The sequence below is a fragment of the Malaya genurostris genome, chromosome 3, assembly GCF_030247185.1.
Source record: "Malaya genurostris strain Urasoe2022 chromosome 3, Malgen_1.1, whole genome shotgun sequence".
NCBI classification, from domain to species: domain Eukaryota; kingdom Metazoa; phylum Arthropoda; class Insecta; order Diptera; family Culicidae; genus Malaya; species Malaya genurostris.
Genome location: NC_080572.1, coordinates 4819093 through 4845079, shown reverse-complemented (window position 1 = coordinate 4845079; position 25987 = coordinate 4819093). Strand labels below are relative to the sequence as shown.

The following is a 25987-nucleotide window of genomic DNA, read 5'->3' as shown; positions in this document are numbered from 1 at the left end:
ACTCTCATCGTCACGCAGTACAGTCAGTGACGATGATGATGATCATCATCATCATGAAAACATAAACGAAGCTCAGCAACGCATACCAGATTCATGAACAAACTCTGCCGTCTCGTCATACAAGTGATTGAATCGTGAGTAACCGTGTCATGGGTGCTCGTTTCCTATAAGAAGCTCACCGCAGACGGTATGGAATGGAACTCAGACAACGTTTGTATTAATTCTAATAGTTGCACCCTGGAGACTATCGGTTCTCGTTTGCACTGCTCGATGGAACGACTGTGGATGAATTGAACAATAACAAACATTTAGCATTAGATTGATAGTATGACATAGGTGTCTGGTACTCAAAGCTTTGGTTTTGCCTTACCGGTAATCTACAATTAACACATTACTGTGTAATCAGATCCAATGGGCTTAAGAAGGACGCTTTATGAAAAATTGATTTTTTTTTATTTATTGCTCTATTCGATAGGCCTTTAAATTTACACACCCCATTCCTTTAAAGCGCCTAAACTTTGTAGCCCTTTTTCTGTTCACACAATAAAATAGTGCTACTGAATCAATCGACATGAATCTTTTTTTATTTCTTCAGATGTCATAAAGAGAAGTGCATAAGAAGTTTGTTTCAAATATTTTATGTAGGAGCTTTCATTTCGGGATGTGACCAAAAATGTGGGCACTTGAAGGTCAAATGTTCTTCGTGCTAAAGAACGTTTGAATCTTCGAACCTATAAGAAAAAGAAACAACCAAAACGTAGTCCGAAACAAGAAGCATCGATCAGGCCGAGGGTTTGAAAGCTGTACAATACGATTCTTGCTGGAAATTTGAACTGCATAATCATGGACGACGAAACCTACGTGAAACTCGATTACAAATCCTTGCCGGGACCACAATATTATACGGTGCGAGAAGGGCAAGTGTTAAACCAGTCCGAGACATCGAATGAAGTCGAAAGATTTGGTAAGAAAGCTATGGTCTGGCAAGCAATTTGTAGCTGCGGTAAGATTTCGAAACCCTTCATCACCACTGCTTCAATGAACAGCGAAATATACATCAAGGAATGTTTACAAAAACGACTTCTACCCATGACTCGAAGCCACAAGGATCCTGTTGTTCTGACCAGATCTTGCTTCTTGCCACTACTCGAAATCAACGGTAGAATGGTATACTACCAAAAATTCCCCTTTCGTCCCAAAAGACATGAATCCACCAAATTGCCCACAACTTCGACCAATTGAGGAATTTTGGGCATTAACGAAGGCACATCTTAGGAAACATGTCTCGGAAGCCGAAACCATTCAACAGTTCGAAAAAGATTGGAAAAAAGTGTCAAAACATGTCGCCAAGAAGTCTGTACGGAATTTAATGAAAATGGAATGTTCGCAAGAAGGTGCGCCAGCTAGTCTACAATGGCTAAGTAGCAAATGTTGAGAATAATATTCTGTTGTTGTAGTCTAATATTATCAGTATATCGGTTGATTATCACTTGTGAATTAGTTACAGCGAAATCAAAGTGCGTCCATACTTTCTGGGACAGTCTTTAATAGGACTGAAAAGTCTCCACTTGTGACTGAACACTCAACTCAAACCTTAAAAATTAAATTTAAATCATGTTGCAATAATTAAAACTTATAAAAAAGGAATGAGACAAACATATCAAGAAATAAACACTCCTGGTCTTAATGAAATGATAAAGAAGTTTCATGTATGTTATGGAAGGTCATTATTCCGATTTGACGAAAGAGCTCAGTTTCTAGAGCAAGAACGTACATCAATTGATCTCACTTCTGAAATGTAACTCGAGCCATGGCTAGGCACCAAAGATCGGGTAAATTACTTCGCATAGATTCGCAAATAAATCATTCTATAGTAGCAACGCTACGGAGAAAACTTCCATTCTATATTCGAATAACCATAGTAAATTCTAGCCAGACCACGAACTAGACCAATTTACTACAGACTCAATCATACAAGCGACTCGGTTGATTAAAATCAATTGATAGTATGCGCGTGTTGTTGGGGGCAATGTGAAAACATCGCAGTTCCGAGATATCAGTCCAAACTGGCCCACAGTCAACACAAATATTTTTATCACTTCATTCGAAGCAATCCAAGACAAATTTTTTGTTTCGGCAATGTTCTACGCATCTACTTTCAGCAGTTGATCCGCAAACACCCATTCGAACGCAACCTGTTTGAATTCGTCGACGTTGGATTCGGTGAAAACTTTCGTCAAGGACAGCGCATCTGAAAGAATAATAAATTTTCTTCTTTGTCTCTCTACCGGCCGGAAAAACACGAACAAATTTCCACGGTGCCTCAGTTTTCCCGATCGGAATGTGACATACTGTTTGAAATTTTCTGTCATGAGAAGCAGCTAAAGTGAACAAGAAAACAGCTGATAGCGGAATATACAAACTGAGCAAGAACGGGAAAATCAAAACAAATAAAGAAAAAGTAGAGGTAAGGACTAGAAAAGCACGTTGTTTCAAACATCGCGGTAAAGCAGAAGTGCGCATGGGCAAAAATACGAGTAATATAAGACCTGGGTCATAAATTTTAACAAGGCAGTAGAAATAATTTTGGTAATACAACAACCTCGTGGTATTCGTACGCGAATTCTCCGTATTTGAAGAAGAAATTTTTTTTCTGTAGCGAAAGAAAATGTTTTGATCGATAAAACCAAGCTTCCGTCCTCGAAAACAAGCTCGAACGAAGTGTTCCGCTGCGGTGTTCGATCAGTTAGTGTGAAAAAATCGGACCCCATATTCCAATCACTGTTCAACTATCACACACCACGAACACTAAAGTGCAAGCCATCTGCTCCAGACTCACCTCTAAGGGTGTTTTGATACGAGATCATAGAAGGTAAGCCACCAATTTTTAATTGCATAGTCGAATCAGTAAAACAAAATAGTTTTCCCTTCCTTCGTGTGTCATTTCCAGGAGGTGTTTAGGCCGAGCACGAAACGATGGCTACACTGTTACGAGCTTTTTCGAGCTTTTTTTCCAAACATCCTTTGGCGGGAAACAGTTTGGTGTACGGAAGCTTATATGTGGGGGCAGAATTTTCGCAGCAAACTATAACAAGAAAATTCTTGGTAAGATCACTGAAATATTTTTCGTTTTACATTTGAATGGATGATGCTCATTCATTTTATAGACAGATCCCCCACAAGATATCGACAAGCCAACTTTAGGTCGCTATGCCATAATGGGAACGTTTGTCTATTCACCAATCCTGTATAACTGGTGGGTTATTAATTTCCTAATTCTGCTTTCCACCGGATATCATCTACTATAAATTAAATTGTCTCTTTTGCGTTCTCTCTTCTTTTCATGCATGAATATTTAACCCTAATAACTCATTATGCAAAGTCTCTTCAATCAATAGTCTCTAGCCGAATTTCATTCAAACTCATAAATGCCAAACAAACTCGCATTCATTTTTATACTCTCGCTCAGGGACGCTTTTGTTCGGAAAGGTAAATGAATAGCACGTACTCGGAAGGATTAATAACATCCTCCCGAATGCAAAATTGCATCACAGAACTATGTTTGCTCCCCGTAAATCTGACTGTCGTTTGATTATTCACTAACTCAGCTTCCTCCCGTGATGAATACTTTAGGTACAAATGGTTGGATCGATCATTTCCCGGCACAGCCAAACGAATCGTGGTTAAGAAACTACTGTTGGATCAGTTCATACTAACACCCCCATTGTTGGTTATATTCTTCACGGGTGAGTAGTGTAAGAAAGACATTCAATAAATATAAAACTGTGCATGTTTACTTTTTGTTAAATATACACTAGCGTTTTCTGGAGTTAATAATTACATTCGGCAAATAATCCTTAACCAACATTGAAGATGATTACAGTGATACTTTGAAAAGAATATACGGAACATTTGAAGTTGCATACTTAACCCCAATCCGAACAACTGCTCTACCACTACTACATGACCTGAAGCTGCATAGAAACATATCAAAGTTGACCCAAACAGCGCACTACACACGTACACTGAGTACAGTCGGTGAAGTACCGAATTTTATCCTGGTTACTTTGTGACCTCGACTCGCCAGAAGCAAATTTGCCCCAACGACGCACGATATTCGTCAATTTGATAAGTTGATATGTAATACAAATACAAGAGTGTCTCGTACAATCTCAGTACAAGAGTGTCTACAATCTCAATGCCATACAATGCAAAATCGTATTTCATGTGATAATGAAGATGCAGTATTTGAATCTGCTAACCTTCTCTTTTCTTTGGAACCAGATATGTTGTAGTTTGCATTCGGCAACGGTAGACTATGAGTTTGCCTCAATCTTTCTTTCTGAAGCTTATGTAGTCCGGCTTTCCTTAAAATACTAGGTGGGGTATAGAACAACCTCCACGAGAATGAAAATATGTTTTGATGATTTTTTTCTCTTCTCAATATAATTGCATTAATGACTTTCAGATCGAATATCTCAGCATTGCCTCACATTCTGTTTCAACAGACTTCGCAGCCGATTCATAGCGTACATAATCATTGCATGGCATAGTTAGTACTACGATCCTACTGATACTATGAATCCTTTCTGGTCGCGGCTCGAACATACGACAACTAGCTTGTAATATAATATAATATAATATAATATAATATAATATAATATAATATAATATAATATAATATAATATAATATAATATAATATAATATAATATAATATAATATAATATAATGTAATATAATAAAATATAATATAATATGATATAATATCATATAATATAATATAATATACGATAAAGTATTTCATTACAGTGTCATATGCACCATTCCATAAACTCTTCAGATGCCATGATGCCCTGGTGCTCTTGCTCCAATTGAATTAGTATTGTAAGCTTATTAAGACAATGTGTGTGCTCGATTGGCGTAACCCGGTGGATACGTGCTCCCTTACAATGCCATCACTTTCACGTACATACGACATAAAACTTATGATCAAATTACAACACAATTTAAATTGGCAATGATATGGTTTGAATTGTCCCGGGTTGGCGGTTCAATGCATAGGACGCTGGTCTTACAAGCCAGCAGTCGTATGTTCGAGCCCCGACCTGGAAGGTTTCTTAGTGTCAGTATGATCCATAGTACTAGCCATGCAATGATTCTGTACGCTAAGAATCGGCTGCGAAGTCTGTTGAAACAGAAAGGGCAAATTCCACGAAAGGAATGTAATGCCAAGACTTTGTATTGACTTTGCTTTGCTATGATTTGAATTGGTGAAAAAAATGATAGCACTGCAGATGAATCGCTATTTGAAAAAAAAAATAGCGACAAGGGACGTAGACGAAGTGAGCTCACCACCACCACGCAAGATGTTAGTGGTTTTAAACGGAGAAGAACCATGCGATGGAACATATTGCGGACACAGACAAGTCGTACTAAGTGTTGTCTAGAGAAATCACGTCGCGATAGACGATGTTGTATTAAGAGTGAAATTCGGATATTTTATACGACAATAAACAATATAAAAATGCGGATTGTTCCGGTCCAGGTCAAGATCAACGACCGCAATCTGTCACCCAATGTTGGGTACTAAGAGGAAGAAATACACTGACAATCTCTTCAGGGAACAATAATAAAATACCGCTCAGGAAATTCAATAAACAGATAAAAAAATATTCAAGATCCTATGTAAAAAAAAAGTTATACGAAATTAATATCAATACATTCTACTATACTATACATTCTACTATTCCAAAAACGTTTGCAACTCAAAACAATTAAACTGAATAAATATTTCCAAAACTTAATTTTCCATACTTTTAATAGTTCAACTTTCTACATAACTTCGCTGATATGAGGCATTACTTCTTCTTTGCAGGTATGTCTCTGATGGAACGTCAATCAAACATGCTGGAAGAGTGCAAGCAAAAGTTCATGCCAACCTTTGCTCGATCCTGTCTTTTCTGGATTCCAGCACAGACGCTCAACTTTCTGCTAGTGCCCCCGAAATTCCGAGTCGTATACGTCGGATCATGTGCCTTCGCCTGGGTGAACATACTGTGCTGGGTCAAGCGACAGAAAATTATTGGCAAATCGAGCGCCTCCGAAGTAAACTAACGAAACATTTAAATTAAAATAGTAATGTATTTTGCTAAGCGAAAGATTTAAAGCACATATTTGCCTTCTCAAAATGATATGTGCGAGTCATTTATTAAACCTGTTCAACGGGTCGGTAATGTAATGTACGTATTTTTCTTTCAGAATAAAATATGGAAACTTTATAACATCAACAACTGACTCTCAGTTCGATTCCTTTCAGTATATCAGCTAACAAATTGTAAATAGTCATTATTTTAGTATACCATCATCATACCAGAGCGGGTCTAAATTTAGCTGTGCCATTACTGGCCGGGAAAAAATCTTTACACCTTACATACGTTTCGTACTCCCGATCCAAAAAGGCAACGAAGGATGTGCGTGAGTTGGCCCCATTGTATACAAAATAAAAATTGATTGTAAACAAATCACTCCTAGTCTCGGCGAACCCCGACGCAAACTGTTGTATATAATAAAATTAATACAAAAATAAAAACAATGAATGGAAGGAAACGGTAAAATTTATACGGTCAGACAAATCAACGCTTGTGTTTTTCTCGGTGAACTGTCCAGAGGGTGAGGTAAGAACCGATCCCATACGCATAATTTTCCCCGACCACTACCACGGAACGTTTGGTCTAATGGTTTAGATAGAGATAACTCCGAAATTCGCTGGGAGATAGAAAAATAGTTTTCGCTTGCACCATCCAGCTGCCAGTCAGTTCCTAGCATCCTAAATATGCCGCCCGCGTCTAGCACGTTCTTTTAGTGATAATTCTTTACAACTCGATTCGATCGATGGGCTGGCGAAAGACTGTAGGCCAATACAGAACAACTGGGTTTAGTGTATTGAGTATCACAGAGGAAAGTGGAAATGAATTCCGCCCGCTAGTGTCATATTTGTAACGGAAGCAAAAACGTTTTAGCACTGCGATGATCCACCTGAGATACTTAAGATTTTGTGTTCGTATACAGCTCTGATGAAAACACGGGAGGATCTATTTATTGGATTGTTATTATAATTTTGTTTTTTTTTTTTTAATATAAATCGCTGAGGAATAATTTTTTTCCGAACAAATATGGGAACAGTTAGATAAATACGCAGTTCGATTTTATTTATCGTCGGAAACAGTTGATAATATAAATCGATTGAAGCTGGGACGACCGAAACAAAGTTTAGTATAGTATAGTAAACAGTACAAAAGTTTCACAAACAGAGCAAATACCAATGCCCGTACCAAGAAGAATTTTTGGAGTCAATTGGATCCTAGGACTAGTCGAGTCAAGTACATACAAGTATCCATACTAATTTTTCTTTTTGCTTATAAAGAAAATGTATGAAATTCAATTGAATAAAAGCAACAATATACATTCATATCTTTTCTAAGCGTACAAAGGTTATCTCCACGTTTCATCTTCCATTTGCACTCCGCCATAGATAGCCCGCAGCACCTTTCTTTCGAAAACACTAAGGGCGAGTATGTTCTTTGCCAACATAATACAGGTGTCGTGGCGGCCAGAGAGAACAACCGGTCTTATTAGCACTTTTCTGAATCTAAAGTACACCGATTTCCTGCCAAAATGCACCTCTGAATTTCTATGCTGGTATCATTAGCAACGGTCATCAGTGAGCCCAATTACACGAACTCGTCAACGTTTATCAATATTCGTGGTGGAAGGTGTAGTGTTTATTGTCTAGAGCCTCTTTCTCTCATGTATTTTGTTTTTTACACATTTATGATCAGTCCGAGCTTCGGTCTTCAGTCCGATGTATATTTCCATCATCTTCTAGAGGTTGCGTGTCACAATTTCAACGTCGTCAACAAAGCAGAACAGTTGTATAGACTTTCGGAAAATCGTACCACTCGTGTCGATCCTCGCTCTTCGAATTATAGCATCTAAGGCAATATTAAACAAAAGACGAGAGCCGTAACCCTCTCCGAGATTCGAAAGGACTCGAGAGTGTGCCAGATACTCGGACGTAGCACATCACTCTATCTATCGTTGTTTTGACCAATCGCGTCAGTTTATCACCTGACAATTGCTCATTGACCACGGATTTGTTGTTCCTCAGGCTACCGATCTCCTCACTTATCTCCTGGTGCTGGGAATCTGTCGTCAGTTCCTAGCCTGTTTGTATCATTCCTCGTTCGCTCTCGTGTAGAGTTGCAGCATCCTCGCCCTCACATTCTTTTCTTCGACCAACTGCTGGCATTCGCCATCAAACCAGTCATTTCCTCGATTCGACAATCTCGTACCTAGTACGGTTGTAGCAGTGCTACTTATGGAAGACCTTATATTCCTCCAACCATCTTCAAGAGTCGCCACACTAAGTTTATCTTCCGTTGGCAGCACTTGCTCCAGCAGATGCGTGTATTCCTTGGCAGTACGGACGCTACGTAGCTGCTCGAAATTGAATCGCTGCGTTCGTGCGCAGAGGGTGTTGTGCACCATCGATAGTTTTGCGTGCCAATGTTTTCAACAAGCCACCAAAGACAGTAAATATGGAGAGAAAATTGACAAACAGACGTCTACAAATGAAGAGACAATGTAACTACTAGCTTACCGGTCGTAAAACTACAAAGGTATTGAGACAAAATTTAAAACCAATCTAATCAACGAAACCATCATCTGCAAATAATGTGCATCAACAGCTGCGAAAAAACCAATTGTGATAGAATTAAGATAGAAAAAAACCTATTAAACAACAACATAATCAACAGCACCGAATCAATGGTCAAAAGCATAAATAGTGAATCGATAGTTTACCATGATTCGCTAAATGGTAATGAGAGTACATCTACTTCAATAAAGAGGGTATCATCCAGTTACAGAAAATTTTATTGTTTACAAATAATTGACTTCTGTTCAACCATACGGATCTAAAGCCGCGATAATTGAATTGGAAATATATAAAAAAGGCACTCATAGTCATACTCAGTATATTATGTTGAGAATAGTACTAAATCTTTTTTTTTCTACTATTTTTCATTCACATTCTGGACAGGTACGTTTTTTTCTACTACTTGTAGGATTTGACTAAAATGACCGCACTCATCGTTTCATGGAGCGCGAGAGTTATTGTGATGTAAACATTTCGACTAAAAGTGTACAATTTCACTCACTTCGCTATCGTGTATCGCGTTATTGTGTATTCTACATTGATTTTTACTAACAAAGGCTGTCGTTTTCTGGAGCGTTAGGAATGCATTTAGATCCGTTTGAATATTTTTCAGATGCTGATCAATGGAATGCAATAAAGCACGTCAAATTGAAAGACATTGTCAGCGGTCTCCATTACCTGAAAATAACTATCGCGGCAGATAGATATAGCTTTATGTCAACAAAAGGTTTCATATTCTCATTTGTTGCACACATCTTCAGAATAAACTAGTGTTAGATGAAGCTTCTACTAACGTGGATCCAAAGTAAAAACTCTCAAATTGGATGATAAACTTATACAAAAAACCATTGCGTTTGAATACATTTCTGAAATTTTCTTTTTATAATTATTTTATTGATACTATAATAAATCAATTTTTTCGATTCGAAACTAGCTTCCGAACTAAAACGAAAATATTAGTTAAAAATAGACGAAAGGTCACTTTAACATACGGATCTAGTCACTTTGACTGTCAACTGTAGGGCAAACTTTACTTCTTCAGAACCGATAGGGTAAAACGAGATTTGTTGGTTACGTCACTTATTCCATTATATCTGCGGAACCAGAAGTCACATCCATTCGATCTACGAGCATAATCAATGGCCTAATAGTACATTTAAAACGAGCAAACGTTGAAAGGTGCACACACATACATACGCACCCACATACATACATTCACATTTTCCGATCTCGTCGAGCTGAGTCAAATGGTATATAACACTATTGGTTCACCGAATCTTTGTTCGAAAGTCGGGTTTTCCAGCAATTCTTTTACCTTTCTATAGAAAAGAGCATTATCGAGTAGTCAGCTCGAAACTTCAAACGCATAAACTTTTGTTGTTGTGATCATGGTAAAGACTATCGAGATTACAAACTTTTTATTCCAGTGCAATGATTACAATATTATTTGCAGTTGGAATAGCAACACAAAGTCTTCATTCAAATACTAAGGATTGATTTTCAGGACACAGAAAAGTGGAAAATCACAGAATATCTATTATTACATAATGGTAAACGTTCCCATTAAAAAATTAACTTTTTCGAATGGTGATGAAAAAGCTAAGACCGATAATTGCTAGACACTTGCGAACGGCCAGTAACTATAACATGAAACTCACATCAATTTCTAAAAGCTGATTGAATCAAGTTACACATACTTAGATTCAAATGCAAGATTTTATGGTCCTATATATTGAATTGATAGATTTGATGGTCCCATTCTATTGAATTTTGCCCGGAATCGACTTCTAGTTCCGGGAATATAGAGTAGAGGATGTTCAATATTTTCAGAGTGATGAGACGTCTAATGTCTTCAGAGTTCGTGTCTAATCTATTTCACTATAACTGAAATTAAAGTTATTTCAATGGTCTCGTAATTTGATGCTCAAACAAATTTTATTGTTATATGTCAATATTTTCAATATCTTTTTTTTTTTTGAAAATTTGACTAATTTTTAAATAATTTGAGCTGTGTTTGTTTTCTTTTTACCCGGGTTGTCGGTTCAATGCATAGGGCGCTGGTCCTATAAGCCAGTTGTCGTTTATTCAAGCCCCGATCTGGAAGGATTCTTAGTGTCAGTAGAATCGTAGTACAATGATTCTGGACGCTAAGAATCGGCTGCGAAGTCTGCTGAAACAGAGAGGCCAAATCCACAAAAGGAATGTTATGCCAAGACTTTGCTTTTTGTTTTCTTTTCAAATGACAATCTTGGTCAATCTTTGAAAAGCAAAATGGTTCTCTGTGACAAACTCTCCATGCCCCCAGTGAACATCGAAAACGATAGAGCCCGAAATGTGCCATTTATCAAAAGAAAATTTGCATCAGTTTCCGAATGTAAACATGTAAACGCAGAAGTCAAACATGTTTAGAATTTTCACTGCCGATGTGAGAATTTTTTCTCAGGGTCTTCATTTCACTACTGAAAGCTCCACATGCACATACCGATTTAACTAACTATTTCCACCGCTAGATACTGATATATGAGATTTTTACTGTGTTTCATTTGCCTTTTCTGGAACACCAGCTTGATGTTTAATTAACATTATTGAAGCCAACTCAAACCCTCTGCTTTTAATGGTTCATCTTTGTTAATTTTTCGCAATGATTGATTTTTTCAATGATATATAGCATTCTTTTAATTTACATATTAAGTTAAAAATCTGTTACAAAAGCGAAAACTATGTGGTCAGTAATTCCGACAATGTATATAATATTAGACAATCAACAAATCATTCATTATGTAAGGTTGAATTTAGAACACTCGAAACGCTGAAACCAACGGAATGTACATTGGTAAACTTTGAAAGGACACAAATTGTAAACAAGCTGTTCGAATTAAGCCCAAGAGTTCTTAGGAATTCCTTAGTCAGGAGCATCGATAAGGCTTCCACTTCGATCAGTCTCGGTCCGGCATTAGCAAAATATGAATATGACTGAAAACAACCACATGTAATAACTGAACATGAAAGGCACGGGAAATAGCATTTTTATGTTAGTAGGGGTTATGTGAACTACTTTGAAGATATTAGTTTTACTATTTTATTTAATCCTGTGAAATGACACCGAAACTAGTTTCATCAACGAAAATCAACATGATAAAAATAAAGACGGCCCAAAATATAAAGAAAATTATGAATTTTATTTTATTTTGGGCTTTATTCCATTCATGAATATTTTGTCAGATAGGGAAGATTGACTGAAGAATATATATTATTTTAAATATTCTTGACCGTTTTACCCACAGCTCATTGAATCCGTTGAGCAATAACTAGCCAAAACTAGGGATGTTAATTTTTCAATCGAAAACATGCTATTCTTAGGCTGTGAACCATTTCGCGGGTAATTTTAACTTTTGGTTAAAATCTGACACTCGAGTGGTTAATTTGATGTTGTCAAAAATAACGCTGCTCGAGAGCATGGTTATTTTTGACAGATCGATAGTTATTTTCCAACACTGAAAAAAATCTCGCAATGAAAATTCTAATACTAATTCTTTAGTTGAAATTATTTCCAGTGGAAAATAAACCCAAATAACTTTCCGTCCGTCAAATTTTGAAATGGGCCACAGTTTTAGTCAAATTGAACTACTCGACACCAAATAACCACTCAAGTGTCAGATTTTAACCAAAAGTTAAAATTAACCGTGAAATGGTTCACAGCCTTAGTAGAACAAAGAAACGTCAAATACTACCTCAAAGCAAATAAACATCCCTAAGACAAACACATCCTTCCGAACGTTGAAACGGAACATATAAACATTTACTGCAAATCGGCTTGGGTATAAAAAGAATTGAAGCAACAAATCACGGTTCAGTGCATCATAGAGCATTTCGCTGATAAGTAATAATTACGTTTGAAAACCTAGTCTAACACCCTGAGCACAGTAACAGAATGACAGTCGGGCAGATGCACCCGGGTTTTACCTGGATTCAGTGGGCGAAAGAACAAGGCTCTTTCTGGCATATAGTGTCCCGGCAAGGCAACTTCAGTATTCCGTTCGGTCCAAAAATGTTGCACAACGAGCACAGTGTAAACGGCATTAAGAGTGATTATGTGTAATTCTTACCCTTTCAAGAGAAAGTGCAACCGCCTCATGGCATATGTTCCCTATTACAGATCCATTGAATCATTCATCTCCTCATCATACCTCGGTATGCTAACTGGAGTACTCATAATTGTGTTTCTATGTCAAAAACTTACTCGATGGAAGGAGGATCTGATGGAATTGAAAGCATTAAACTGGATAAAAAGTCTTACAATCTCCGATGTACATCGCTTCTTTTTTGTAGTGGGAATGTTTCTTGAATTCGCACTCTTATCACCAATTTTCGTACCAATCATTTACGGATTTAAATGCTATCGAGCGGTTATCGCAGCAATACTGAAAAATCGTCATGGTTCGCACTTTAAAGGCCTCCTGGAAGGTGCCGATGCAATGTGGGCCATTGAACGAGACAACTCGCGAGGTATGATCAACATAATGGCATACATTGAAGAGACTGTCGAACAACAAAGCCAGAAAGAACACTCGACAAGCGCAGAGCTGCTCCTCGTTTTACGGAAACGAATTTCGTCCAGATTGATGAATAGTTACCAACCACATCCAAAAATGTTTTGGAAAAGAAATCTCGAATTAGGATATTATTACTGGAGTGACCAGTCCACTCTTACTGTGGAGGACTACATTCGTTATCTGGATCATATTGCACTGGAAAACGATGCTCAATACATAGATGAACGTAAACTACGGGCTTGTATGAACGACATCAACAACCGTCACCTGCCCGACAATCATTCGTCAACATGGGAGATTCTTGTCGGTAGACAACCACTGCGGGACGATGTACGGAAAGTGGTACGATTTCCAGTAAGTAAATACTTATTATCATATTGCAAAAGAAATCAAGGTTTCTTATATTATTTCTAGATTCTGTTTCGCGTTCATCATTCGCTAGGAGATGGAGTTGCTCTTTTACGGTTACTTTTAGAAGGAATTGCCGACAAGGAAGTGCCATCTCGATGGAAACGTCTGTCCACATTCAAAGTAATGAATATTGAATACATCCTTAAGGAAGCCAGTATTCAGCCTATCCTTAAGAAAAATGCATTCCAAAAACTACTCAAAGCGATTCCAAATACTCAAGCTTTGTATGCATGGAAGCGCAAAAATTTAGCAATTCTCAAAGCTATCGTCACTGCTCCATCATACTTCTATGAAGTATCCCACCGTGAGGTAGATAATAACTGCATCCATGCTAGCGAACTAGTGAATCAGAAGGTAGTGAGCTGGATTCATGAAGAGGAAACCAGCAACACACATTGGGTAAACGTAATCAAACGAACCAAACAGTTAGTTTCCGGTGCCAGGTTTTCCGATACTTTTCTAACAGCTCTATCCAGCAGTCTGCAAAAGTATTTCATTCGAAAACAGGGAGATATTCCTAAGAACATTACGGTGGTGCTTCCTACTAGAGTTCAACCTGAGTGTAAGGTCATAGTCATCATAAAGGCTTTTTAAAAAGATGTTTATTTATTTTTATTTCAGTACCACAGTTAAAATTGCACAACTGCTTTTCGGTAGCCATGCAAACGTTGCCCGTCAGATCTGGCATCCAACTAGACGATCCAAATCGAGTCGATACTCTTCGCGGTCATTTAGAACAGATTAAGCAACACTCGGATAATCTTCGTTCCTCTTCGGATTACTTGGTCCGTAAAACAGTCAATCGAAAGCTATTTAGGAAAACTTATCGGTTCTATTCCATTCCGTTACAGATCAACTACTGGATCATGACCTCGGTAGCTGGCCTATTTCCGGATACAATCCTGCGCAAAATACTAACAAGCGCACACAGCACACTGGCAATTTCCAACCTACCGGGACCGCATCAGAAACCCCGTATCAATGGTCACGAGTTGAAGAATGTCATATTCTTTATACCAAATATTGGGAAAACTGCCGTCGGACTGACACTATTGACGTACGGTGGAAAGTTACAACTAGGAATTTTGGCCGATCGAGCAGTGATCCAAAACGAAGAAGATGCGCACTCGATTCTCCTTGAAACCATAAATGAAATCGAACTAATGGGGCAGATTTTGCAAGATGCTTGAAATGCTATGGATGTGAGACTCATCGTAGTACATTGTTCCGTGAAGCAAGTACCAAAATGAGTTTTCTGAAAAATACATTTGAATTCATACTGACTGTTTTTGCAAGTAAATGCTACAACATATGTCTCCATTTAGGTACTTCTGGCTGATAATAGCAACTTTCGATGCGAAATATTCATCTTATTTGTTTTATTTGTACTGAAGATTGAGCATATTTTGTTCAAGTAATCCAGTGCTCATTTGGACAACTAAATTATTAGATAACAGTTAAAAAATTCTACTGGAAATACGTTTAATTTTACTTGAAATACGGCTGATTCCTAGTTCACCTAATTTCTTGCACAATCCACGTTGAATAAGAATGTTGACGAAATTAGTACAATTAGTAGGACTACTTACCTATCACTTCATGATATGAGCTCATACATTCAACAAAGATAGCAGTTTTCACTTTAACGGTTTTAAAAGATTAGATGAATGGTGGGACTGAAATAAATATAGAAGAACGGCTACCCTATTACCGCTTCCAGTAACGAGCTAGAAGCAGCGGATTTCATATTTTCGAGAACCGATCTAGAAAGACCTTATTTTACAAATATGTGCGTTTCGAACGAATGAAGTTTTGGCATGGAAAACTCGAACTCGATCTAAATACAGAATGAAAAATTTTACATTCGATCGACTTAATTCTATCCGATAGAAATACAGAATAGGAGTAATTATTCAATCGGGCGGCTTTCTGTAATGTGTTCACAAATATTCCAATGTTGCTTTAAGTTGATAAAATAAAGTCCTTAGTAAGGAGATGTTTGTAGGTTCAAGTCCTTCTTTTGAACTAGGCTTTCTCTCAAATTTTGTATTTTTTCGCTGTATCGTCATCTCTTTCCCTCGGTCTGTTTTTCGAAGACAGCGATGAAAAGTAAAAACTGAGTTCGAGATATTTTCAGTGTCTTAACTCAAACCCAAAATAAATCGTAGATTGCGTTTCTTTTGAAGTAAGCTTTTTATTTTGTTTCTAAATCTGTATATCGAACCCGATCACATTCAATCTGTATTTACTTTTGCCTACTTTTACTCTTGAAGATTTAACGTTCTGCAGATTATTTTACATAAAATCGAAAGGTTGTGGTACAATCAACATCATTATCTGAAATTCGCGAAATGAAACAAAATACCCATGCGCATCATTTTTTTATTCTAATACTTCAGCTAATGCATGAGAACAGAATTTCAGCAGATACCACTGTAATCAACAGTTCCAAATGATGAAATTTACAAAGCTTTATTTCACTCTCCTACGAGATGATAATTTTGGAAAAATATTAAACAAATTAAACTATATTTGAAAGCTTTCCGGAATATTTCCAAGGTTATTTTTAAGAAACCAAAGCTAAGCCCTCTACAAAGGTTTCAAAACTCTCAAATAACGAAAAAGTTCACCCAATTCTCTTTGTAAAGGAGATATGTAGTGTGTGAAGAAGGTATCGTACAAAGCTCCATGGTACCATGAAACATACATTACATCAAACTAACCTAATTCTTTTTGAAGATTTAGAAATGAATACTATCTAAAAAACTATAGGACTGGCAAACAGTGTTGGGACAAACATAAATTTCGAAAATCGCGAATGAAATTTTCCACATGTGATGTTTTAGGCTTGCATCATGACAGTACAGAGATGTAGTTTTTTTTTCTAATGTGGGACAATATATTTTATAATGAATGACAGCATGGCTCACGATGAGAATAAATAATAAAAAATAAGATTTGCAATATGGAAAAATAGATATACTGATTCATCTATAATTAAATTCGGGTCGAACTTGTATGTACGGTCTCTCTTGCCATACCTATTGCAACTCAAACCTTCTAATGAATAAAATGAGGAATTGAATTAAACGTATCCCAATTTTTCTAAGCTCCTCCAAATCTTTTCTATTAAAAAAAAGCAAGAATGAGTATGAAACAAAAATTGCCCACTTTCCACTCAAATTCTGTTGTGATATTGCTTACTACAGTCCAAGTAAGTACAGTACTAAGATAGTAAGTCAAGTTAAGAAATCAACACTTTAACTATCGACGATTGCCTGACAAAGTGAAAAAAAAATTAAGCTCTTCAAGTTACTCATTTTATTAGTTCAAATCAGAAGCTATAGCATAATATCTTTAACACTTTGCAAATGAAACAGTACAAACCAGTGAATCTTTCCCAGCATATGTCGCATAAACTTTTATCCTGAAAACATTTATTGTATAGGCAAGAAAGCTCACTAATCGAAAAAAATAAGCGGAAGCTTTTAAACGTGCAAGCGCATCCCTAGCGGCAAAAAATCGAACTAGAAAATGTTGCTATTTCACTTGCTTGAATGCTGAGCTACAATTGGGCTTGAAGCAACCAAACCTAGCCACACTGAGCCGAATGAAGAAAATGCAAGTCGAGCTTTGGTACTAAATGCTACATGTGGATAACATTCTCGTCAAAAAGTTACATTTACTACAAAACAAGTTTCTAACAAGCTACAAGCAGCTGAATCGGTATGAATAAAAGTCATTCTAATCATGATGATGGATAGGTCATAGAAGCATAAACAGTTTTTGGATGTGGTTAAAAACGCGTGAGAAGAGAAGTAAAAACAATATGACGTCATTCTGATGAATGTACATATGTGATCTACATATTTCATTCACCTAACAGTATTCGATTTTGTGTAATATTGTAAAAATTAGGAAACTGTTTCAAGATTTTCTTGTCAATGTATATTCTTGGAACATATTTGTTCGTAGAGACACCACAGAGATCAGACATCCAAGCTTGTACGTACTCATTTTAAAAAGCTGTGTACAAGAGAAATTAACATTGCGTACGATTTTGTACGCATGAATTACCATTGTGTGCAAGCAGGAACAGCACGGAACGTTACTGTTTTGAGTCAATCGTTCCCAGGCAGCACGGAACGTTCCTGTTTGGTCAATCGTTGAATTTCATCAATGTTGATATTAGCTCTGTCCAAAAGGCTATCGTTAAAATGAAGTCTTCATATTCTCCTGGACCCGATGGCATCCCCGCTGTCGTCTTGAAGAAATGTTCCAGTGGTATTGCAACACCCTTATGTCAACTGTTTCAACAGTCACTCACGACTTCGCGGCATTACCTTACTTAGTGCAATTCCTAAGTTGTTCGAACTGGTTGTTCTGGAACCCATTTTCAATCACTGTAAGCAGTATATCGTAGAAACTCAGCACGGATTCATGCCGAAACGCTCAACTGCTACTAATCTATTAAGCTTTACGACGTTTATAACAGATGCTATGTCAAACGGTTTTCAAACAGATTTTTTATATACGGACATCTCCGCTGCTTTTGACAAAATAAATCACGTTATTACTATCACCAAACTGGACCGACTGGGTTTCGGTTCCTGTATTCTTCAGTGGACTGAATCGTACCTCTGCAATCGATGGTTGGCGGTTAAGATCGGTGATTTTTTTACTTTTTCTGGCATTCCACATGGCAGTCATCTCGGACCACTGACTTTCCTCCTGTACTTCAATGACGTGAACTTTTTACTGAGTGTCCCACGATTATCATTTGCCGACGACCTTAAGATATTCAAAATAATTAAGACAACTGAGGATGTCATTTCCCTCCAGAGTCAACTAGAAATTTTTTCGGAGTGGTGCGAGATTAATCGAATGACATTAAATATCAGTAAATGCTCGATCATCACCTTCACACGGAAAAGAACACCTATACGTTTCGACTATTGTCTCCGAGGATCTACGATAGATAGAGTCACATGTGCCAAGGATCTTGGGGTTTTTCTTGACGAACAACTGAACTACAAGCAACATATCTCGTACATTGTTGCAAAAGTTTCACGTTGCCTGGGATTTGTAATGAGAACTGCTTAGCACTTCACAGATATCTACGATAGTCGAATTAAAACTAGTTTTTTGAATATACTTAGAAATAATCATTAGGACCATATTTTGTCTGTTGATTATGTATATTAGTTAAATAAATAAATAAATAAACATAAGAGCCCCTCCTGAAACTTGAATTAAAATATTCTTCAATTCAATTATTCACTTGTTTGTCAAATAGTTTCTCTATATTGCCAAAACTTGAATTTTTCGAAATTACAAATTCGAGTGTTTTTTTTTAATTTAAAATTTTGGAATACATTCGCAAATTCTAATTCTGCAACTTCCACTTATTTTTCCAATTTTGAAATAAAACGTTTTTCGAGTGAGTTATCAGTCTGAATCAAAGTGTGGTTAAAAACTGACCACTTTCCCCTACTATTTAGGTTTTTTCAGTTCTCTTCATCAACAATTCATCAACGCATACTGGGCCATCCTGATCTTCTGTTTTGTTTGTTCTGGTACTATGCCGTCCCGCCCTTCTTCAATATTGCTAACAAATCTTTCAAATAGAAAAAAGTTCATTCAGTAAAAACCATTCAAGCAAAGAGGTTGTGTTTCGATTATACTGGCTCGTGAGTTAACGGCTGCAGGTAGTTAAAACTGCTGGTGCTAATCGCCAAGGCAATATTCGGGGCGTTTCCCGACTGGTACTGATCTACGAGGTACCAGAATTTGTACGCTGCGCAGAATCGAAAGAAACGACATATATCGCGAGGTGCTACACTGCAAGCATCACATTTGATCGCCACCAAGAGTAATATCACTGTACCTGGCGGCAGAGCAACTGAGATAGCAGAAAATGATATCAAAAGACTGCCAATTGGAAATCGTTGGATGAGCTTCACGTCGTTCTGTACGATAGAGGAACAGAGACAACAGCAACGAGGTAGATCTAATTTAATTTTTTTTTATTTCTCTTATAACTGAATTTTTTTTGTAGTAATAAGTCCAAATGTATCGAATGTCAAGGTCAAGATAAGGATAAACTTTGCGATAAAGACATTGAAAAATGTGTTTATTGTGGCGAGAGTCCTCATGATCTCTCAGCATGCTTCTCAGTTGCTTAAAGATAAAATTAAGCTTTCTTTAAAAGCACGGTCTAAGCGCACATATACTGAAATGCTTGAAACAATTATTGATGTCCCCCATTCGAAACAGAAAATCTAGAGCCAGAGGAATCTGACTCTTATGAAAATAGTGAGGTTCTGTTAGAAGAAAGAGTTTGTCAAGAGAAACCTCAATGAGCACTCTTTGGAATACGGCCAGAAGAATGAGGAATCGTAACGAAGGAAATGAGAGTGAGGAATACTCGAACCGATGGATATTTGATTTTGCGAGAAAAGTTTGTCCAGATTCTGTTCCCACGCATAGCATTATTAGGCAGTCTTCTCCAAATAATGGTTTCATTGATAGGCCCTTTTCCATGATGGAATTTTCCATAGCACTCATTACTTGTAACAATAACGCTCCTGGGTTGGACATAATTAAATTCAACTTGATGAAGAATCTGCCCGACCTTACAAAAAGACGTTTGTTGCAATTTTTCAACAAGTTTCTTGAGCAAATATTGTCCCACCTGACTGGAGGCAAGTGAAAGTTATCGCCATTCAAAAGCCGGGGAAACCAGCTTCCAATCACAACTCATATAGACCCATTGCAATGTTGTCCTGCATCAGAAAATTGAACGATTTGTTGACAGATACTCAGTTTGGCTTCCGTAGAAATAAAGGGACGAATGATTGCCTTGCATTACTTTCGTCTGACATCCAAATTGCCTTCACTCAAAAACAACAAATGGCATCTGTATTTTCAGACATTAAAGGAGCATTTGGTTCAGTTTCCATTAATGTTCTTTCAGACAAGCTCCATCAACATGAACTTCCAGCGATTATAAATAATTTTTTGCACAATCTTTTACATGGCGATTTGGCAACATTCAAAATTAGCTACATGGGTCTCCCGCAAGGCACATGCCTCAGTCCGCTCCTCTATAATTTTTACGTGAAAGACATTGACAGCTGTCCAGTACCCCCATGTACACTAAGACAATTGACAGATGATGGCGTGGTTTTAGTTACTGGACCCAAAGCTATTGATCTGCAAAAACCGCTGCAAGATTCCTTAGATAACTTGTCCGTTTGGGCTGTTCATCTGGGTTTCGAATTCTCTTGGGAGAAAACAGAGCTGGTCGTCATTTCAAGAAAGCATGATCCCGCGAAGCTTCAACTACATATGATGGGAAGAATGATCCAACAGGCTTTGACTTTCAAATCTTGAGCGAATTCAGTATCGTTGTTTGCGAATTGCTTTAGGCTGCATGCACTCGACACATAAAATGAGTCTTGAAGTTCTGGCGGGAGTTCTTCCATTGAAAGATCGTTTTTGGGAACTTTCATCGCGACTGCTAATAAGATGTGAGGTACTGAATCGAAATAACTTCGAAAGGCTAGTTGAGCTTCAATCTCAAACAAGATTCATGACAGTATATTTTAACCACATGTCACAGGAAATCGACCATTCAAGATATATTCCTATCCGTGACAGCCTCCTAAATGCCCCTGACTCAACTTTATTTTTCGACACATCCATGCAGCGCGAAGTGCGTGGAATCCCGGAACACCTACGCTCGATGGAAATCCCAAAAATATTTACAAGTAAGTTCAGGTATATTGACTCTGAGAAAATATTTTACACGGACGGATCACGAATTGAAGAGGCTACTGGATTTGGTATATTTAACAATAATGTTTCGGCTTCATTTAGGTTTCAAGAACCTGCATCTATTTATATAGCAGAGTTAGCAGCAGTTCATTATAGTTTGAATGTAATCGTCACATTATCTTCAAAAAGTTATTTTCTCTTCACAGATAGTCTGAGTGCAATTGAAGCCATTCGCTCAAACGTTGCTGCAAAAATGAACCGTTTTTTTTGGGCAGTGCCTAAGCGACATATTGAATAATAATTATCAAATCACAATAGTTTGGGTCTCGGCTCATTGCTCCATTCCAGACGAATTTCTATTAATCTGAATCATTACCAATTGAAATATTATGTTTTTAAAAAACGACGACGCTCAAAATAACGTGTTTACTTGGGTTCATTGCTCCAGTTTCGATTTTGAACTTCAGAATGTAAACACTTGAACAAACTGTATGAAAAAACATGAAACCAACAATCTCTTGAAAACAAACTCTTTGCCGAATTCTTAAATATACCACGAAACAATGTTGCCTTTTTATTTTTGTTTTCAAAAAAACGTTTGCAAAATCATCTTATTTGAAATATTTTGGTAAATCAATACAGCTGGTGTTTTTATATCTATGAAACAAATTAATCAAAGTAGTTGAACAAAATATTTTCTGATTTTCGTTAGATAGTGTTCCAAATTCACAGTCGAATTTATTTTTCGGTTTGCGCTAGCTCTCGGAATATTATTCTAACAACAACAGTCACATCAAATATATAAGAACACATTCATATATACTGTAACGTTAGCCAAAAGAAAAGCGTAACCGTGCTTAGTCTCTTATGATGGTAATTTTCGGTTCATTATTTTTATTTTGTCAATTCTCGTTGTTACAATTATGAAATGAATATGTTTAAGGATCAAGTGAACATTTTCAATAATTCTTGCTCTCCAATGTCTACTTTTTGCCTACTTAAATCAAAGGGTTCAAAGAGATATCCGGGTAGAAAATTGGAGTTACGAGCTTTGAAAGAAATACATTCCTCATTCCTTAAGTAACGCATTTTCGGGCCATGATTAATTTTCCTGGGAGAAGACTTATTCCTCATGGTTTCATGAGAAGTTAAAATGATTAGTTTCATGATTTTCTAATCATGACAGCAGTAACGGATTTCTTTCTGTATGCCAATAATAAGCATTCATCAAAGTGCACCCTTTAAAAAGTGAAAACGAAGATCAAGTTACTCTAAGTGTCATCGAACAGGTTTTTTTAGCACATCATTTACATCTGTGCGAATATAAGTCGCATAACAGGCGAAATAAGCATCATAACAGCTGGTGACAGCACATCTCTGTCTACGATGTATGCATTGGTCAATATAAATTGTATCTCCATTGTAAATTTCACTTCTATTACAAGCCAGGTAGTAACAGCTGTATGCTCAACCAACGGGCTTTCAGCATTAATTAACATTATGTACAAATTAATTGAACTGTGGAATCTCGCACTAAATTTATGTGGTCTCAACATAGACGTGTTTGACCTGACTTGACCTACAATAAATACTACTGAAAGCTATCAGCAGTTTCAACTGATGCATCAATTAACAAGCTGCAAGTACAATTTTCACCTTCAAACATTCTATTAGCACATTAGACACAGTTATGAACCGGTCAGTCGAAGCCATCACTTGGCCGTTTGTGTTAAGTACTTTGTGCAGACAGACACGCAATTGTGCGAATTGAACTTAATACAAAAAAATATACCGGCATAGAACTCTTTAAAATACAGAACGAAAGAAATCTAACTTCGACTGGCTGAGTTGTTGGTTGTTGAGTTTATTCCGTTGAACTTCCAACACCGCTCGATCCGCAGTGCTAAAGTCTGGCATGGCGTTTGAAGCATTTCATTGGAGAGTCTCTTGAAGGTTCCCGGATGCATATCGGCAAGCAGTAGGTAAATTTTCCTAAACACGATACACCTACCAGTCTGTTACATCTAATCCACAAAGCTTTACATTGTCGACTGGAATTGGCTTTAGCTTTTAATTTATTTCAATTAAATCGTAGAAAAACTAGCAAACAATGTGTATTACGTAACTTATGTTATTGTACAAATTACATCATGATACACACTAAACTTTGCTCGGTATTTTTTCATCTTTTGACGAGTTAAGAACAGCCGAACTACCGAACATTTTCATTCTATTGAAATATTAGCACAAATAAACATATGTTGACAGCAGTACCTTAAGGTACCGCTGTGACGAATTGTTATTTTTACTGAAAAAATCAGCTACCGAGGTTTGAACAGCTGAAATAGGTAATCCAATTTAAGTACACTGAAGTCTTTTTTATGCGAATTTATTCGCATAAAAAACCGCATAACTCTGAAACTTCGCATATAAAAAAACAACATACCTCTGAAACTTCGCATAAAAAACCGCAGAAGGGAAACCGCATAACTCTGAAACTTCGCATAAAAAAACCGCATAACTCTGAACATTCGCATAAAAAAAGTCGAGTAAAAAAACCGCATAAAAAAAGACCTCAGTGAATATATGTTAACATATGTTGCATTTTTCAAAAAAAAATATCAACTATTTCTTATTTAACTATATCGATTTTGATTGGTTCAAAGTCCAATCAATCAGTTTCAACGAAAATGGTATTCAATATACATTTTTTTTGCTATCATTGCAATAAACACAAGAGCATGATAATTACAATTATTACCTGCTCCCACCAACATCGTGCATGGGATTGAACAGTAGTGACCAAAATGTGAATAGGGTAACGGCTCCCAATTCCATTTCATTTGAAAGAAAGTTACATCAAAAACCAGCCACTAAAATTGGTCGTTTACGATTCCTTTCGTTTTACATTTAAAATTTTACTGCATTTTTTGTGCCGTCAATTTCCCCCATTCTCCTAATCCAAACCTTACCATTTTCCTTCGATCCCTCCCTCTTACATATCGGGAAAATAATGAAAACAAACAAATTGATGTCAAGGCACAAATCTCTAAATATCAAAGGGAACGTTCCATTCGAGCCAAATTGTTCTGATTCCCGATTCATACTTTGGTTCAGGTACGTTGAAACACATGATTCATATTCAAAGTTATGAGATGAAGGGATGAGATAGAATTAGGAGCTGATCAACCCACTTAATGAAATAGCAACGGCTTTTCAAACTATTTCATAAGTACCTGTGAAGTACGAACAAAAGTGTTCACAGCGACCATTGGAACAAACCGAAAATCAACAAATATCTTACTATTATTTTGTCTACGAAATTGATATTTTAAACTGGATAACCGATTGTTCAAGTATGTTTCGACTGACGGAAGACGGGTATAGCGTGATGGGTAATTCGATATCTTTCACGCAGCCCACCTGGTTTCGATTCCCTACACCGAACATAGGGTCAGAAAACTTTTCAAATGATCTCAAGGCTAAAACCTCTAACCTAAATAGATGGCGGTACCAATAAAATTTCCATATTATTTCTCATGAACACTAACCTTCAAAAGGTACCTATCAAAATTTCATGGCATTGTGATGTTTGGTCCACGAGCTACAGAGATATTTAAGTGACGCGTTACTTTTGTTGAAAATCACAGAACAAGCTAAACAATGCACAGTGGTCCTAATCATGTCACAATACGCGTTTGTTTATTTGTTCTTCAGGGGTTGATTTTTGGGCTTTCATGTCTTCAGAAGAAATTCTATTTGGAATCTTTAAATATAATTGAAATTGTACTCAATCAACCTACAAGTGAGTTAAAAAAATTATTTTGCATACAATACGAGATAGAGAACTCACACCTTTAGAAAAGTTGTAGATCATGTTTAAACAAGAAAACATGTCGAACACATGAAAAGTTTAAAATGCGTTGGTGTCAAGATATGATACATTGTCTATTAGAGACCCCCAAAATCAAGTTTTCCCATCATACCTTTTTTCAATGAACTTTAAGAATTTTTGAATGTTGTACGACTATATTCTCATTACCGAAATACATATTTTTGTCAAAGATTGCATATTTTAAGATAACAAACCAAAAAATTTTTGAACATGTTAATTACAAAATACTACGTATTCGAATATCAATATCTCGAAATGTGGAAATATATGGAAAATTTCAACAAAGTTCGAAAATATGATCAAAACACTATTAGAAAAATTAGTAGTCACAACTAAATTCGCTTAAATTTATATGAAATCACACTTTTTAAAAAGCATGCCCTAAAATTCCCATTATATACGGAGCACCCTAACATACAGTATTCATTAACCTTGCCCTTAAATTCAAAATTGCTCGAAGCGAGAAAATAAGGAGCAGATAAAAACAAAACAAACAACTTTCCACAAAGTATTGAAACATAAATGAAGGAAAAGGTCTCCTAATACTAAACAGATTAAAAATATTTTATTGAAAGAACTCATGTCTGTTTTCAGGAAATTATTTTTACTTATGTCTGAAATTTTCAACTGC

At 36.7% G+C, this 25987-nt stretch overlaps 2 protein-coding genes across 6 annotated transcripts; both read left to right on the top strand.

Annotated features, from left to right (window-relative positions):
* The first annotated feature begins 2058 nt into the window (after positions 1 to 2058).
* Positions 2059 to 6634, top strand: LOC131436550 (mpv17-like protein). 5 transcript variants are annotated; one of them, XR_009230639.1, is made up of 7 exons: positions 2059 to 2589; positions 2660 to 2872; positions 2951 to 3105; positions 3168 to 3256; positions 3634 to 3746; positions 5878 to 6241; positions 6319 to 6634. XR_009230639.1 is itself a non-coding variant. In XM_058605316.1 (5 exons), the coding sequence occupies exons 2-5, from the start codon at positions 2977 to 2979 to the stop codon at positions 6114 to 6116; spliced, it is 570 nt and encodes a 189-aa protein (XP_058461299.1). In that variant the 5' UTR covers positions 2059 to 2872; positions 2951 to 2976; the 3' UTR covers positions 6117 to 6292. The 5 variants fall into 5 exon arrangements, 1 of the variants encoding a protein (XP_058461299.1); XM_058605316.1 differs by lacking the exon at positions 6319 to 6634 and having other exon boundaries at positions 2059 to 2872; positions 5878 to 6292; XR_009230642.1 differs by lacking the exons at positions 2059 to 2589; positions 2660 to 2872 and having other exon boundaries at positions 2976 to 3105; positions 3172 to 3256.
* Positions 6635 to 12560: 5926 nt separating this feature from the next.
* LOC131435959 (uncharacterized) lies at positions 12561 to 14965 on the top strand. Its single transcript, XM_058604270.1, has 5 exons — positions 12561 to 12813; positions 12875 to 13625; positions 13686 to 14244; positions 14304 to 14467; positions 14534 to 14965. The coding sequence occupies exons 1-5, from the start codon at positions 12650 to 12652 to the stop codon at positions 14870 to 14872; spliced, it is 1977 nt and encodes a 658-aa protein (XP_058460253.1). The 5' UTR covers positions 12561 to 12649; the 3' UTR covers positions 14873 to 14965.
* Positions 14966 to 25987: the final 11022 nt, after the last annotated feature.

Bases quoted from the DNA above. Each gene is read 5' to 3' on its own strand.
- LOC131436550 (XM_058605316.1), top strand. From the start codon at position 2,977: ATGGCTACACTGTTACGAGCTTTTTCGAGCTTTTTTTCCAAACATCCT. The intron at 3,106-3,167 runs GTAAGATCACTG...TTCATTTTATAG, and splicing joins CTATAACAAGAAAATTCTTG to ACAGATCCCCCACAAGATAT. The intron at 3,747-5,877 runs GTGAGTAGTGTA...TCTTCTTTGCAG, and splicing joins GTTGGTTATATTCTTCACGG to GTATGTCTCTGATGGAACGT.
- LOC131435959 (XM_058604270.1), top strand. From the start codon at position 12,650: ATGACAGTCGGGCAGATGCACCCGGGTTTTACCTGGATTCAGTGGGCG. The intron at 12,814-12,874 runs GTAATTCTTACC...TCCCTATTACAG, and splicing joins GGCATTAAGAGTGATTATGT to ATCCATTGAATCATTCATCT. The intron at 14,245-14,303 runs GTAAGGTCATAG...TTTTTATTTCAG, and splicing joins TACTAGAGTTCAACCTGAGT to TACCACAGTTAAAATTGCAC.